General features: G+C 39.9%; 1 protein-coding gene across 1 annotated transcript in view; it reads right to left on the minus strand.

Moving 5' to 3' along the window:
- Positions 1-16,436, minus strand: part of UVSSA (UV stimulated scaffold protein A) — a 58,123-nt gene that overhangs the window by 23,107 nt on the left and 18,580 nt on the right. Inside the window, exon 7 of the mRNA XM_065661050.1 lies at positions 12,189-12,306. Coding sequence (XP_065517122.1) covers positions 12,189-12,306 — 118 coding nt within the window. The remainder of the gene's footprint in view (positions 1-12,188; positions 12,307-16,436) is intronic.

The following is a 16,436-nucleotide window of genomic DNA, read 5'->3' on the forward strand; positions in this document are numbered from 1 at the left end:
TAGAATCGGCTAGGTTGGAAAAGACCTTTAAGATCATCAGGTTCAACCTTCACCCCAGGACTGCCAAGACCATCACTAAACCGTATCACTGAGGCCTCATCTACACAGTTTTTGAACTCTTCCATGCATGGACCATGATGCAAAGAAGGATCACCCCTTCCTAATTTTTATGTCCTCAAACTGGAGGTTAGAACCTGCCTACCACCTACAGACAGATATGGGCTATCTTGTTGCTGGCTGGTGATACTGCTACTCCCTTACACAGTCGTGCCCATATCACATACTTTAATGGAAGTGCTGAACATGCCACATTCACCTTGTTATCTAACTTCTTCCCAAAGTCAACGAGGTTTTAAAGAACACTGCTAAAGAAAATCATTTACACGACTAATCTGTGCCCAATTTCTAACCCTTGGAAAAGTGTCTTAAAAAAGTGAAACAGAATTAATCCAAAATATTCTGTCATAGCCACACTTTAGAATCATCAAGACTTGGAAAAGCAAACTTCATTTTATGACAGAAACAGTTTGAACAGGCCCTCTGGCATGAACAATGCTAGCTGAGAAAAATATGTGATAGACTATCTGTAGATTTAGCTCTTTCTTCTGTAGAATAGCTTAGCCTGTATTTAGCATTTTAAATTGCCATTTCCCTCTCTATTTAACAAGGACAAAAATACCTTTCTAAACAGCACTGTTTAAAGCAACGGTTTTCAGAACACTTGCATGTATACTCTTTACAACTCATCTTGAAGTCACAAGATATCAGGTATGTGTCTCTCACCACACCTTCCTTTCCTCTTCAGAGAGAATATGTGCATGTGCATTCCAAGTTCTCAGCAAAACCCTATTTTTTCCTATAATGCTTATGGAAAGCCTGACTGCTTGTTAACTACAGTAGTTTTGTTTGGAGGGGGAGAAAGGAGGGGAACAGCAGAGACAAGCAGTCGGCAACACAGAGAAAAGGCAAGAGAGATAAAACGGACAATGACATTTAGCCAGATAAAATCACATCCAGAAGATCAATACAAGAATTCTTAAGAGTTACAAGAACAAAATATTTTCCCATTGATTTCTTATTTCAAGCCATTAACAGAAAAAAGGCTAAAGGTAGATACACCACAGCATCAGTAACCGCACCTCTACTGTGGATCTTTCTCAATAATATTTGCTTATAAAATTGGTTTTCACTAACAGTATAAAGACAAGAGTGACTGTGCAGATTGCCCCAGCTCAATGGTATCCAAAGTCAGGGTAGGTTTTTTGTTTTAAGACATAGATGGGATTAAGTGTAGTTGCAAAAGTAAAACCCTTCTTAAGAATTCTGGTGTTCTGTGTGCTTTATTTAACACAGGTACAGTACCTGGGTTCAACGGTTCCAATAGCAGCTTTTAGAAAGAATCATAAAAATGTTCAAATCCCCTTTTTCTGTTTAAATTGACCAAATGGCACCTATTTGCCTGAAGCAATAAAGTCGACTGTGTTCCCAAGATCAATCGATAGAAGGAAAGAGAGAGGCTGGGGTTTCAGCTGAAGTTAGGCTGCTGAATGCTGACATTATTGATTTTAGCTAGTTCAGCTGGCCTTCTAATTAAAATGTAAATTTGAGAAAGAGATTATGTCCTGACAGAAATGGTGGGATTAGGGGGAGATAAAAGCCCCTCTCAGTGAAAATTCAGAGGAAGAGCAAGCCCAGGTTTCCTCAGCTGTGTGGATTTAAATGAAATCTACCTACTTCAGATTCACTGAAGTTTAATTGAAAACATGGAGATAGAATATAAACAAGTATTACGGACTTCAACTTTCCTGGAAAAAAATGAAATAAAAGAGTCTATTTCCCATCTGTTGAATTTTAGTCAAGCCAAATGTATGTGATTTGTATTAGTGCAGACACTCTCCAAGGCTGTCAGGAAAATCCAGCAGTTCACGGACAGTATTTCCCACTTAACCTCCACTGTGCTCACAGTGGAGAAAAACAGCTTTAGTGCTAAGTGAATAGAACTTAGAATCACAGAATGGTTTGGGTTGGAAATGATCTTAAGATGATCCAGTTCCAATCCCCTGTCATGGGCAGGGACACCTCACACTAGACCATGCCACCCAAGGCTCTGTCCAAGCTGACCTTGAACACTGCCAGGGACGGAGCATTTACTATTTCTTTTGGCAACCTGTGCCAGCGCCTCACCACCCTCACAGTAAAGAACTTCTTCCTTAAATCTAACCTGAACTTCTCCTGTTTAAGTTTGAACCCATTACTACTTGTCCTACAAACACAGTCCCTGATGAAGAGTCCCTCTCAGGCACACAACTTGGCAAAGCTTGGCCACTGCATCTTCAGCACAGTATCCAGTATGAGTTACTTCTTTTTTTGTCGTACACGCTAAGAATGGGTAAATTCAGCAGACAGTGATATGTCAACAGGAAACTTCGCAATTTTTCTGATACATGTCAGTGAGATGGTCACAGATACATATACTGAGACCAGACAAGCAAGAGGTCCTGTTCTCCAACACACTACTACAGTTTTATGCAAGTTCTATGTAAAGACCCACTTTTGTTTAAATAGCCATAAGAAATGGTTATTAAAGAGTCAGTTACAATTTTACAATCAGATTAACATAATTCATTGCTTCAGCCTTTCCAGAAGATCCTTTCAAACTGAACATCTTTGGAAGGATTTAAGGATATTTTCGGTTTTTTGCTTTATACAGTAGATCACACACACTGTTATGAAATAAAGGAGATATAAAGGGAAAGCAGAGTAATTTCTGCATCTACTTTGTAGAAAGCAAGAACAAATTCAGAAATTAATGTAATATATATATATACACACACACCCCCTTTAAATATTTTTATTTGTGTGTATATATATATATACACACAGAAAAACCATTTTTGTTTGGAGACATTTTTATTTTGAGAATTCTACACAGTGGAAGTCTCTCCAAAAGTCCATTGAAATGTTTCTTTATTAAAACAGCAGAAGTGAAACTTTTAAGTATTTGAGAAAGCAGATACTGGTAGAAAACATCTGGCAACAGAAGTAGGATGAAAAACAAAATGAAATAAACAAAACCAAAACAACTTTAAGATGCTCTCAAACCAGCAGAAGCATAATTATAAAACCATACGAAAGCAGTCAGGACACTTAGGATTTGTTCTAAAGACTGAGCATTTCAAACCACTTATGTATTTCCCTCCCACTCTTCCAGTAGACTCACATTTCTATGCCCACTACTAGCAGAATCATGAAGTGGTGTATCATCATCCAAGCCGTGTGTGTTCACGTCAGCTCCTGCTACTATCAGGACTTTAGCAACATCATAGTATAATGGGTTAAAACTTAAACAGGGGAAGTTTAGATTGGATATAAGGAGGAAATTCTTTCCTGTTCGGGTGGTGAGGCACTGGAATTGGTTGCCCAGGGAGGTTGTGAGTGCTCCATCCCTGGCAGTGTTCAAGGCCAGGTTGGATGAAGCCTTGTGTGGGATGGTTCAGTGTGAGGTGTCCCTGCCCATGGCAGGGGGGTTGGAACTGGATGATCTTGAGGTCCTTTCCAACCCTAACTATTCTATGATTCTATGATACGGACTTGCAGGCCAGAGGGTTCAAGTCAATGTCTGGGGCATTGCTTCTGAACAGCTTCAGTGTCTCAGGATCAGCTCTGCTATCTCTCTCCAAGCACAAAGGTGTGTGTGAACAAAATTAACATAGGTGATCACAGAGCAGGAAGACTTCATCATGTCCGAAGGTTCTGCTACTCATAAGAGATAAGATTTGAATTGTATGTCATCCCTGACAGATATCTGATCTTTATGAAGCCATTACAAATTAAAGGAATAGTCACTTGTTGGTTTCTTGTTTGTTGTTTGTTCTTGGTAGGCTTTTTTTGTCCTTGTTTTAATTGGGATCAAGTTTCATCTCTACCTACCTAAAAAAAATAGGCTCTTTTCTTGTTAGTATCCCTTCACCTACACAGAACGAGGAGAGAAAAACCCAAACTTGTTAGGAACAAAATCTTTAAAGTATTCATAAAAGGATAACACTGATAAAAATTCTTACTTTTATTGTAATACAAAACTTCCTCTTTAATTTTAGACAGACACAGTTTTTATCTTACCCTTGAACCCCACAAAACTAGTTGCTCTCTGCAGATGCTAAGGGAGGATGCTGAAATGCCAGAGGTGGCTTTAGTAAATATTCTCACAGTACACACAAGCTGTATGTTCACACAAAGCAACTTCTCACATGGACATATTAATATTTAAATTCCACTACTTTTTAAAAGTTGTCTTGACAAGTGGCCCTTTATAACCAGAGGTTTTAAACAACCAAAAAAGATGCCTCTAGTGCCTTTGAATGCAGCTATGCTCACCTACATTTATCTGAACTTTTAGAATTCTACTTTGGAAATTCAAATTAAAGAAGGAGGATAGCTTTGTTAGTTAACTAGAAGAGTTCATTAACATTACCAAAGAAGTGGTAAATACTCCATCCCTGGCAGTGTTCAAGGCCAGGTTAGACAGAGACTTGGGTGACATGGTCTAGTGTGAGGTGTCCCTGCCCCATGGCAGCGGGGTTGGAACTAGATGATATTAAGGTCCTTTCCAACCTAAACCATTCCATGACCTATGACTACATTAATACTTTGTTTGGCTTACTCAAATATCAGAATAGGTTATTATTATTTTGAATTACAGAATTTGTTATAATATTAATTCTTATTAATCAACCCTATTTATTGTTGTTTTACAATCATAGTAAAGCAGCAGAATAAATCAAAGCAGCAGAGTTTAGATTAAAACCTTTCTACACCTTCAACCCTGATCTTTTAAACTTCTTGCTTATTATTTGGCAGTCCGTGGCCATTCATAGTGCCTGTGAGATACACAACTATCACAACTGCGCAGAGGTATATCAACATCCTGTTCAGTCACTATAAATTTCTAAGAACTTTATTAAGAATCAAATATATCCCATGTCCTATCAGATTTTCTAGGAACCTTAATTACAGAGAAGGACCTCGCCTGAGAGTGAGAAAGGTTTGCAGCTGATTAGGAATCAGAGGAAATGCCTGCAGTCAATACTTGTGCATGGATGCAGAAGCATCTTATTGGAAGTGCTAATCATATTCTTTTGTAAATGTCAAACTCATAATGATGATTCTATTATATTTCACATTTCCAAGGTAGTTTTAACTGTTGTGTTCCCTGCATGTCTTGATGGATGCCAGTTAGGCGAATAAAGCTTTTAGAAACAATACGCATGGAAGGCTGCTGCTTCGCTACAGATTAGAGCACATTTAGTCAATACAAACAAGTGCACTCTTCTGAATAAATGCCTCACAAGGCATGACTTTTACTTCAAATCTGAAAATTCCATTGTGCGTTACTATACGCAGTGTTTTATTGTTATTTCTAATACAGGCTTCAGAGGAAATGCAAAAGCTATAAACCCCCACAACTTTAATGAATGGTTGCAATAGGCAGTTTGTCCATGTTTTTTTTCTTTAGAAACATCTTTTTTAGCTCAGAGAGAGCTGCACCAGAACAGCTTTTTCAGTCTGAAGCACTCCTAATTCTATGTAAAAAATCAGGTGGTGACTTCTCCACTAAGGAAATAGCCTGGGTTTTTACACCTTATGTGTTCAATGGGGTACAAGCCTTCTTTTCCAGGTACCATGGCATTTTGTACTACAAAACCCCATGCTACTTAACACACAGAAAAGACATGACTCAGACACCATCAGCTTAGGAAAGACAGTATGGGAACACCTTTTTTGAAGGGGGCCTACAAGGATGCTGGAGAGGGACTCTTTATTAGGGACTGTAGCAATAGGACAAGGGGTAATGGGTTCAAACTGAAACAGAGGAAGTTCAGGTTAGATATAAGGAAGAAGTTCTTTACTGTGAGCGTGGTGAGGCACTGGAACAGGTTGCCCAAAGATGTAGTAAATGCTCCATTCCTGGCAGTGTTCAAGGCCAGCTTGGACAGAGCCTTGAGCAAGATGGTCTAGTGCGAGTCATCCCTGCCCATGGCAGGGGGTTAGAACTGGATGAGCTGAAGATCCTTTCCAACCCAAACCATTCTATGAGTCTATCTGACTCACAAAGGCACAATGCTCCATGACAGGAGGAGAGAAGAATTTCTGAAATGGATAAAATTAACCCTTGGGATTTTTGAACTGCAGCTTTGATCCTGATATGAAAGAAATCCCCAGCAGGCTTTAAGATGCACTATGAACCACTGAAGTAGCTATCAGGGACCTAAAAGCATTTTGGCTTAAGGCTCAAACGCAAGAGAAATAATCTGATTAACCAGATTTGAAATAATGGTTTGTGTTCTTGACCGTACAGTCACTTCCCATATAATTTTGCATAAGGATGAAACCTGATTACCAGTAGACTGCTTCCATGCTAATGTTCCCAAGTCAGATAGCTTCCTCATGTAACCACTTGTAAAATGGCAACAGCACTTCCCTGTACCTCAAAGTAGTATTGCATAAGAAAGCTCATGAATGTATGCACTCAAACACCGACAAGAATTCCGAATTGAGAAAGCCCATTAGTAGACAACGGTTGCTAGAGATGGGTGCTCTGAACTAGATCTGGGAATTGTTGTGGTTTAAGATGGAAAAGCACACCTCTCAAAATGGATCACTTCCCATGAGGTTCAGAGCTCACTTGCCAACTGCACCAAGACCAACAAGGGCAGGAATGAATCTCTTACTCTGGCACCAGCCCCAAATTCTGTCTGTGGCATAAGAATGACAACAGAAGCTGCACAGTTCCATCCCTTACCTTACCACCTTTGACTTTAAGCCAGTGCAACCAACAGCTGACCAGCAAAGCCTAGAATGGGGAAAATCTAGTGGAAACAAGATTTTATCCCTCCCTAAAGCTTTCTTTTAAATGTACAATGCGTCAGTTTTAACAGGTTCACAATACCAGCTACACAAGGGCACAGTCCTCTTCTGTAAATAAAAGCAACATCCCTGCTGAGAACCAGAGTAACCCGGTGAAAGTTATTTTCACAGCACTGTTTCTTTTTCAGCCCAGTATTTCCCTTTAGCAACACAACATATTTAAAATGGCCCCATGGTACCACAGCATGGCTGGTCTCTTGTCTGCAACAGACATCAGGTGCAAGTGTAAATAAGGATTATACAAATGGGAGATCGTTAAAAGTCTGGTAATGCTAATTTGGCATGACACCCCTAATGGGTTATATCTTCACACTTCACTTATCTAATCACCTAAATTCTCTTAACAAATTTACATTTCATCTTATACATGGAGATGCAAATCGACTTGTTCAATTCTCTCTCCACCCAAACTGTACCGACACTCAGTTCATTTATATATTAAACATCATCATCGATTTTGAAATCGTCAACTATATACAGATAATACCAACTGCACATGTCTATATACTTATGCATACAAAGCTGCCCCATTTTAAATATCTAATTTTTTTTACAACCTTTTCAGATCTCAGGAGGACCACAAATACATTTATGTGCCATCAGAAATAGCATTTCAGATGGAACTTTGTCAGCAGGATACTTCAATTTTCCTAAGAGAAAGTAAATTAATAAAGTGACTTAAAAAAAAAAAAATAATTTAAATATCACATTTCAATCCATCTCCAGAGGCCACCTGAAGGGGGCCTACAAAGATGCTGGAGAGAGACTCTTCATCAGGGACTGTAGAGATAGGACAAAGGGTGACAGGTTCAAACTTAAACAGGGGAAGTTTAGGTTAGATATAAGGAAAAAGTTCTTTACTGTGAGTGTGGTGAGGCACTGGAATGGGCTGCCCAGAGAAGTGGTGAATGCTCCAACCCTGGTAGTGTCCAAGCTTGGACAGAGCCTTGGGTGGCACGGTCTAGTGTGAGGCATCCTTGCCCATAGCAGCAGGGGTGGAAGTAGATGATCTTAAAGTCACTTCCAACCCAAACTATTCTATGATTCTATGACCTGTTTTACAACTTTGTTTTCCTGTTTAGTACAAAAAGTTAATGTGCAGAGCTGTTCACTTTTCCTGGTTTGTTCAAAAAGTATCTGAAGGGGGCCTATAAGGATGCTTGGGAGGGACTCTTCATTAGGGACTGTAGTGATAGAACAAGGGGTAATGGGTTAAAACTTAAACAGGGGAAGTTTTAGATTGGATATAAGGAAGAAATTCTTTACTGTGAGGGTGGTGACGCACGGGAATGGGTTACCCAGGGAAGCTGTGAATGCTCCATCCCTGGCAGTGTTCAAGGCCAGGTTGGACAGAGCCTTGGGCGACATGGTTTAGTGTGAGGTGTCCCTGCCCATGGCAGGGGGGTTGGAACTGGATGATCTTAAGGTCCTTTCCAACCCTAACTATTCTATGATTCTAAGAGTAGCAACACAAGGGAAAAAACATCCCTTTAAACTGTTTACACCTTCCATATAACAGATTTTATTTTACATGAAAGGTATAATGTTCCAGTTGGAACATTCCACTTGCACAGACTTCCATTTTTTTAGCTCACAGTCCTCATGAACTAGATGTGAACTAAAGAAATGTATCGAAAACCCCATCTGAATTATATAAAGTGACTGCTATGATAACCACACTTGTATATGGAACAAAGCACCACATTTAGAGATGACTAACACATCCAGCTCTTGATAACATGCTACTATATGTATCCTTGTGTGTTTTAATATGGTAATTCACTTTTCTAAACAAAATGTGCCAAAGTATGCTTATTTTGGTTTTACTTATTAAAAACATGCAGAACAGAATCTAGCAGAGCAAATTCAATTCTCTATTTTCCTCATGCAGACCTAAAGTAATTACACAAGAAGCCAGATGACTTATGCAATAGCTACATACTGGCTTCCGAAATAGATTTTGAACTAGTAACTGACCAGCTGGTGCAAGAAAGCACTCAAATACACACAAACAGAAGAAAGCACATGCTTAAAAGGCTGCCTGAATTGTTTTCAGGAATTCCGAATTATGTTCAGACTCTTTCCTGAGCTCAAAGCTTACACAATAACTTTAAATAACAGCAAGCAAAAGATGAATGATTCCAGGAACATCGAGATTGGTTCATTTCTTTCTAAATGCTATTTTTAACAAACACATCAGATAAAGAACAGCCAAGTGTGACCATTAGCTCCTTTGTAACTACATGTGTACAAAACAAGAAGTTTTGTTTGCTGATTGATTGGCTTCTTCATTATAATGAATTCTCCTATCAGCAATAGTTTAAATACAAATTGGGAATTTCTTAATCCATTTTATATAGATTTTTAAAACATCCTTGAGGAGATAGTACACTTGTTCTTTTATCCTTTTCCGTGAGAAGGAATTCAAATAGCAACAAAGTACTTTGTTAGCGTGGTACAAAGGGTGATAAGATGTTTTATTTTTTAAGTGTGTCCATGAGGAAGACCAAAGAGGAAAGGGATGAGTACATTTCACTTCCAGGGGAAGGTGACAAGTAGGAACAGAACTTTTGCATGTCAGTATTCATCAGGTTGCTGTTAAAGATACGGAAAACAAGTTCCAATACCTGAAAGTATTGAGAAAACACCAGTTTTGGCACAAGGAGTACGGCCAAAGGAAGGAAAAAACCCCCAAAGATGACCCATAGCTATATTCATAACTTACCTCGTTTGCTCATTCATTTACTATCACTACCAATGTTTTGGACCCTCATTAGCCATGTACACATAAGAAGCTGTTCACAATTGTCTGGAAGGCTGCTACCCCTTTCTTCCATTATATTCATTTTCTGAAAGTCCCACTGTTAGGAACAATTAGAACCCAAAAGCCTAAAGATGGTTTCAAGGAAGACATATGGTAAGAGAAATGCCAAACCACATTGCAGCTACCTGCTCCCTAGGTCACTAGTCTAATCTCAGTCCTCTATATGGTTGATAATTTCCATATGGATGCATGGAGGAATAGAATCATAGAATAGTTAGGGTTGGAAAGGACCTCAAGATCATCTAGTTCCAACCCCCCTGCCATGGGCAGGGACACCTCACACTAAACCATCCCACACAAGGCTTCATCCAACCTGGCCTTGAACACCACCAGGGATGGAGCACTCACAACCTCCCTGGGCAACCGATTTCAGTGCCTCACCAACCTAACAGGAAAGAATTTCCTCCTTATATCCAATCTAAACTTCCCCTGTTTAAGTTTGAACCTGTTACCCCTTGTCCTGTCACTACAGTCCCTGATGAAGAGTCCCTTCCCAGCATCCCTATAGGCCCCCATCAGGTACTGGAAGGCTGCTATTAGGTCCCCACGCAGCCTTCTCTTCTCCAGGCTGAACAGCCCCAACTTTCTCAGCCTGTCTTCATACGGGAGGTGCTCCAGTCCCCTGATCATCCTCGTGGCCTCCTCTGGACTTGTTCCAGCAGTTCCATGTCCTTTTTATGTTGAGGACACCAGAACTGCACACAATGCTCCAGGTGAGGTCTCACAAGAGCAAAGTAGAGGGGCAGGATCACCTCTTTCAACCTGCTGGCCAGTGGCTTAGCAACTTCATTCGCCAGCTCCTTCAGGACTCACAGATGGATTTCATTGGATCCCACGGACTTGTGCGCGTTCTCAAACCAGATCCTCTCCTACAGTGGGCCCAAGGCCTTCATTCTCACAGTCCCTGCGTCTACCTTCTAAGACTTGGGTGGTGCAGTCAGAGCCTTTGCCAGTGAAGACCGAGGCAAAGAAGTCGTTCAGAACCTCAGCCTTCTCCAAATCCTGTGTAGCCAGTTCTCCCGAGAGCTTCCTCAGGGGGCCTATGTTGACCCTAGTCTGTTTTTTGTTTGCTACGTACCTGCAGAATCCCTTCCTGTTATCCTTAACATCCCTGTCCAAGTTTAATTCTAAAATGGAGACATCTACCTCCAAACAAACTGGTATCAGCCAGTTGGGCTTGCTGCATGTTCATGCAGGGAACAGAGATATACAGATAACCAATGCAGGGCTTACTTCCCAGGTTGTCCTGGTAGGTTAAGTGTAGCTGGGGTAGATGGACTGCAGCAGTAGCAGGACTTCACACCTGAAGACATCCTTGAACTGACACCAGTTGCTACAGGTTATTGTTACTGATCATCTTTCATTGTCTGTAGCCAAATTTGATGGCAGAAGACAGTAAAAGAATCACTTGAGCTATATCATGTCAGGTTTACACAGGCACAGCCCCTTGTTTCAGCAAATTTAAACATTTGGCTTATACAGGTAATGGCTACAGCCTGACTTTTGATGGAAGCTCTGGATAGGCTAAAAATGAGCATGAACAGGATTGGAAAAAGGCACAACACAGCACCAGCCTTACACAAATACTCATGAAGAAATGCAGGAGCAAAAAACTTATACAGTGTCCAAGGTTTTGTATGCAGTGGCAGCTGCCCTCTCCTTCTCTACAGGGTACCAAAACCTTCTGAATCTTAATATACGCAATGCTACGTAAAGGCAAAGCTGCAGACACTTAACAGGTTAGATGGACAAAGCAGAAGGAGTAATGCACTGAAATTGCATTATTCAAGATGAATTTTCCTCAGTAATTTCTCCTCTTGATTTCTCAAAAACACATTATAACTTTATTTAAAAATAGTATCTTTAGAATGCATTAAAAGAAGGCAAGATTATATTTTGTCATCTGGTACGTGATCAGTGGCTACAACTCTGCACTTGAAGGCAGAGCTCCATTTAACATCTTGTTACCTAAATACCCCTTCCCTTTTCTTTCTGAGCTGTATGTTGGCCACTCTATGGAAGTGGCTGCACATCTCAAGTGCTATTAATGCAGGTGACCGTACAAAACCTTATCCCATCTCACCAGACTGTTACCAGTATTTCTAATATTCAGGCTCATTTACAGCTTTACTTTGCAATCCCTTCACTCCCAGTATGTGTTTAGCACACTTATAAGCATAGGCTGTGCTGCTTCTGGCTCTAAACTACAGTGGAACATGATGGAATGAAGTAAGCTTCTCGTCTCAATTGTTCTTGCTCCTAGAAAGTATTTGTTTATTTGGAGCCAATCGCTGCTCCTGCATCTATGTAATGACTTCCTCATAGCAGGCAGAGATTACCCACACCGCTGATCACTTTATTACTTCAGAATGGCTGTTTATTTATCTTAGTGCAGCAGTAACATGCAGGGATAAAGCTTGTCGCAGCTGGGCAAACTCACCATATTCCTTACGCAGGTGGTCTGGAATGTGGGGCTCATAACCTTCCTTCTCAGGGACCTCCACAAATTCATCTTCATCCTCATCGTCATCATCGTCATCATCATCCAAGGCTTTCATCTAGAGGCATGTTTAACATGTGAAGACTGCTTTTTGTTTACTTTCACACTGAAAATATTTCACAGGCATCCTGATAGCCCTGCTGAGATGGTTCCATGTCAAAAGCATTTCCCTAATTATGTATTTAATCTTTATCGAAGATTAGGCCTTTACTTAACATTTTATCTCTAAAGCCATACTCTACTCTAAGGGCTTCTTTAAAGCCCCTTTTATCCATTAGAACACATGCAGGTGGTGAAGCCCTGGGAAGTGTAAAGCTATAAAACAAGACCATAAACCTTAAAACAACCTCAAGATTTTGACTTAATGAGAAAATTTTAGCCTTACCTCTTCTCCTTCCACTGATTTTACTCATTTATATGCACCCAAATAGTCTGTGGCATATTAAGCAGTACCACAAGTTATTTCAGAGCTCAATACCAGAGCAGGCACACAAAAAGGGAAGTGGATGGACTGCTAAGCTAATACTGACCAAAGAAAGAATATTCAGATCTGTATACTACAGGATTTCACCGTGTTTCTTCACAACAGCACTGAAAATAATTTGATATATTAATTTCTCTACTAATTCTGTCCATCCTAACCATTCATATCATTAGACTGCACACATTACTATGGTCAATACCAACATGGGCACTTAGTCTGTGCTGACTTCTGAAACTGAGTATCTATAACTAGCTGGAAAACAACTAACCAGGGTAATTCATTCAGGTAAGTGGCTTTCTACGTATCATTTCAGCTAACTACTACTACGTTTGTGCCAGCAAGCCTCTACAGAATCACAGAATCCCAAGGGTTGGAAGGGACCTAAAAAGATCATCTAGTCCAACCCCCCTGCAAGAGCAGGGTAACCTACAGTACATCACACAGGAACTTGTCCAGGCGGGCCTTGAATATCTCCAGTGTAGGAGACTCCACAACCCCCCTGGGCAACCTGTTCCAGTGCTCTGTCACTCTACACTTGTTTCTAATCTTGTTCCATACCTAAATATGAATTTTGTTTCTAAACTACACATAAAAGAATCTGTGCCACACATGTGGCCTGTACTATCAGAATTCTAAAGAAGCAAATGCCAACTACCCTAAAAAGGCAGCAATGATGAGGGTCTTATGCTTTATTTTCTTTGACCACCTTGCAAGTCACCTAACTCTTAACTACAAGAGAATTAGCACATTACTGTACGTCTACTGTCCGCTGTCACAAGTCTAGGAAATAATAAGGGGTATCCACTAAACCCAACCCTACCACAGGCTATCACTTTTTTCAGCTGGGCTGCAGCAAGCCAAAGCAATAGATAAGGAATGGCATCATTTTTACTGTTTTCAGCAGTGTTCTCTACTTCTCTTCCTGCACCTGACTTAGGTTGATATTCATATCAACTACTCATTGTTACAAGCACTGGAGGATGCTGCAGGTTTTGCCTGCAGCAGAATTTTCCCAATTTAATGCACTCCTCTAATCTTGTGTCACAGCTGAGTTCCTTTAAATCATACACATAGTCTGAAGCCAAAGAACTTAGAAACCAATGCTGGGCTACCAAATGCAGTTAAAAATTTAAAACAAATAATAATGAAAAAAATAATCAGCATTACGTTTTGGTCAATATTACTTGGAAGCTGGACTGTGTTAATTTCTAACAAAGAACATGAATTGATATTAATACATATTGATACACTTTAACATATAATGAATGGAAGGTGCACATCAGAAGTACAATTCTTCACTTTGTTTAAAAATATGAGTTCAAGAAAGCTGCAGTTCCAGTGAAAAAAAGAGAAAAGAAGATTTACTGCCCTGAAGGACAGAGTAGATTTACTACTGCATTCTTACCAGAGAACACCTCATAGTCTTCATTTTACAATAAAGTCTCAGCATAATCATGTTTGAAGGTACCCAGCTGCCAAAGCCAGGAACAACACAATGTAGTCTTTCCAGCCCAATTGTGACTACCCTGAGAGCTGTCAACTTTCAGACTATGCTGGAGGATCCTGCACCCTAGTTTACTTTTTGTTTCCAACTGCCATCACTTTTCCTCATCTGAAAGAAAGCTGCAATTCAGGCCCTACCTGGCATGGCTGAGGCAGATGCCTGCTGCAGCACAAACCAAAATAGAGCTGTAATGCAAAGAAAGAATTCTACCACCAACCACAAAATTGCAAAGCCACTAGACATGAAAGAACATCCGTGTTAAATTGCCACTTTCTGGAGATCTTCTCAATTGCCTTTAGAAAGAAAAACATAATCAGGTTTTGTACTCTGCACAACAGAAGAGGGCTAGAGACTGAAGTTAATTTATTTGTATTTTGGTTTCATAATTCTTCTGATGTTATCATCCCCTTTTATCTATTGGGGCAATTTAATTAAATTCAGAAATAATATCCACTACTACTTCTCCAGCTACAAGCAGGACAACATCATATTACCCATTCTCAGGTTCCATTTTGCATTTACCAATTTAAAATGATTTCACCAAGCTAAAACTTGTCATGGATGATCTTAGAATCACAGAGTGGTTTGTGTTGGAAAGGACCTTAAGATCAGCCAGCTTCAACCCCCTGCCATGGGCAGGGATGCCTCACACTAAACCATGTCACCCAAGGCTCTGTCCAACCTTCAACACTGCCAGGGGTGGAGCATTTACCACTTCTTCAGGCAACCTGTGCTAATGCCTTGCCAACCTCACAGTAAAGAACTTCTTCCTTACAGCTAACCTGAACTTCCCGTTTTAGTTCAAACCCAGTACCACTTGTCCTGTCGCTACAGTCCATGATGAAGTCTTACAACTTTGTGCCATAATGTAAAAGCTGACTAACTTTCACATTATAAAACAAGGAAAGTAAATTTGATGGATTTCTATTGTCTTTACTGAGAAGAAGTCTGTAAATGAATGAACAGCAACAGGTTTAAGGATCTGAAAAATAAACTACTAAGAATAAGAAAACTCAGCTCAAACTGATCGTTTAACTTAAATCAACAGATTATACCTAAAATATCAATGGGTGCAAGCAGTCACGTGCATGACATAGCTGAGAGCACTAGAAAGAGTTTAGAAGAGTTCTACTTCTAATTGCAATTCCTCCTGATCTATTCACATGCCACTTGGGGCACGTAGCTCTCTGCATTAATACACTAAAATTCAGCAGGCTTCACTAATCCTCAACTTGAAAACTGCCTTAGAAGCAACTCTGCTGTATTACCTGCATGGTCTAAAACTTGAAAGCACGTGAAAAGCCTGCGGGAGAAAAAGCATAATCAGATGCAAATTCACTTTGTTTAGGTACAATCCATGAACTGTGCATTCAAGTACTATAGAAAACATTAATCATAGGAAACTGTAATTTTTGTTATCAGTCTAACACTAATCAAAAGGGAAACCTGTCACTACCGCTGACCTGTGAAACGTCCCAATTATACTCTTCGGAAATGACAGGAGCACTTAACTTCCTCACTGAGTAAATGACGACAATCCATCAAGTTGGAATAACAATGAGCCACGGAGCTGAAAATTATTTTTTGTATAGAATCTACCCAGGAATTTATGAAAGGTGAAAAGCAACCCAAGGTTTTAGGGGCATTATGGCTTTCAGCTAGTGCAGCACATATCAAACACTAAACAGAATTTATGTGTTTTAATTTTCTAAAAGGTAGATGTGGACTTGGTGCTACAATGCATAACATATAATGCCAGATTTTAAATATGGGGGTCATTTTCATAAAATATTATGCGGATTGTTCACACCCTTGAATTTCCCTGGGCTCTTCCAGTAAATCTAGATTTCCTGTAAAAAAAAATTAACTGCTTAGCTAACTATTGGGAATTAAGCCCCCTTTTCCCTTCAAGCAGACATGAAGTCTTTCTTTTGATGTAATCTTTAAGAAGATAACACTCATCTTTTTACTTTAAAATATTCAAGTCGTCACTGGTGGAAATTCAGGAAGTTGCACAGTAGTTGGGGGTAGCTGTACCTCAGTTTGCTTCCTTCCAGTGGTACTTCATCAGAACCACCCATTTATGCTGTTTTGTTCCATTCCCTTTCTACAGAGAGGAGAGCTCATAGGTAACATTATTAGTTAAAAAAATATCTTTTTTTTTTATTTCCAAGTCCACTTTTCAAATATGAAGGAAGCT

The sequence above is a fragment of the Lathamus discolor genome, chromosome 1, assembly GCF_037157495.1.
Source record: "Lathamus discolor isolate bLatDis1 chromosome 1, bLatDis1.hap1, whole genome shotgun sequence".
Lineage (NCBI taxonomy): Eukaryota > Metazoa > Chordata > Aves > Psittaciformes > Psittacidae > Lathamus > Lathamus discolor.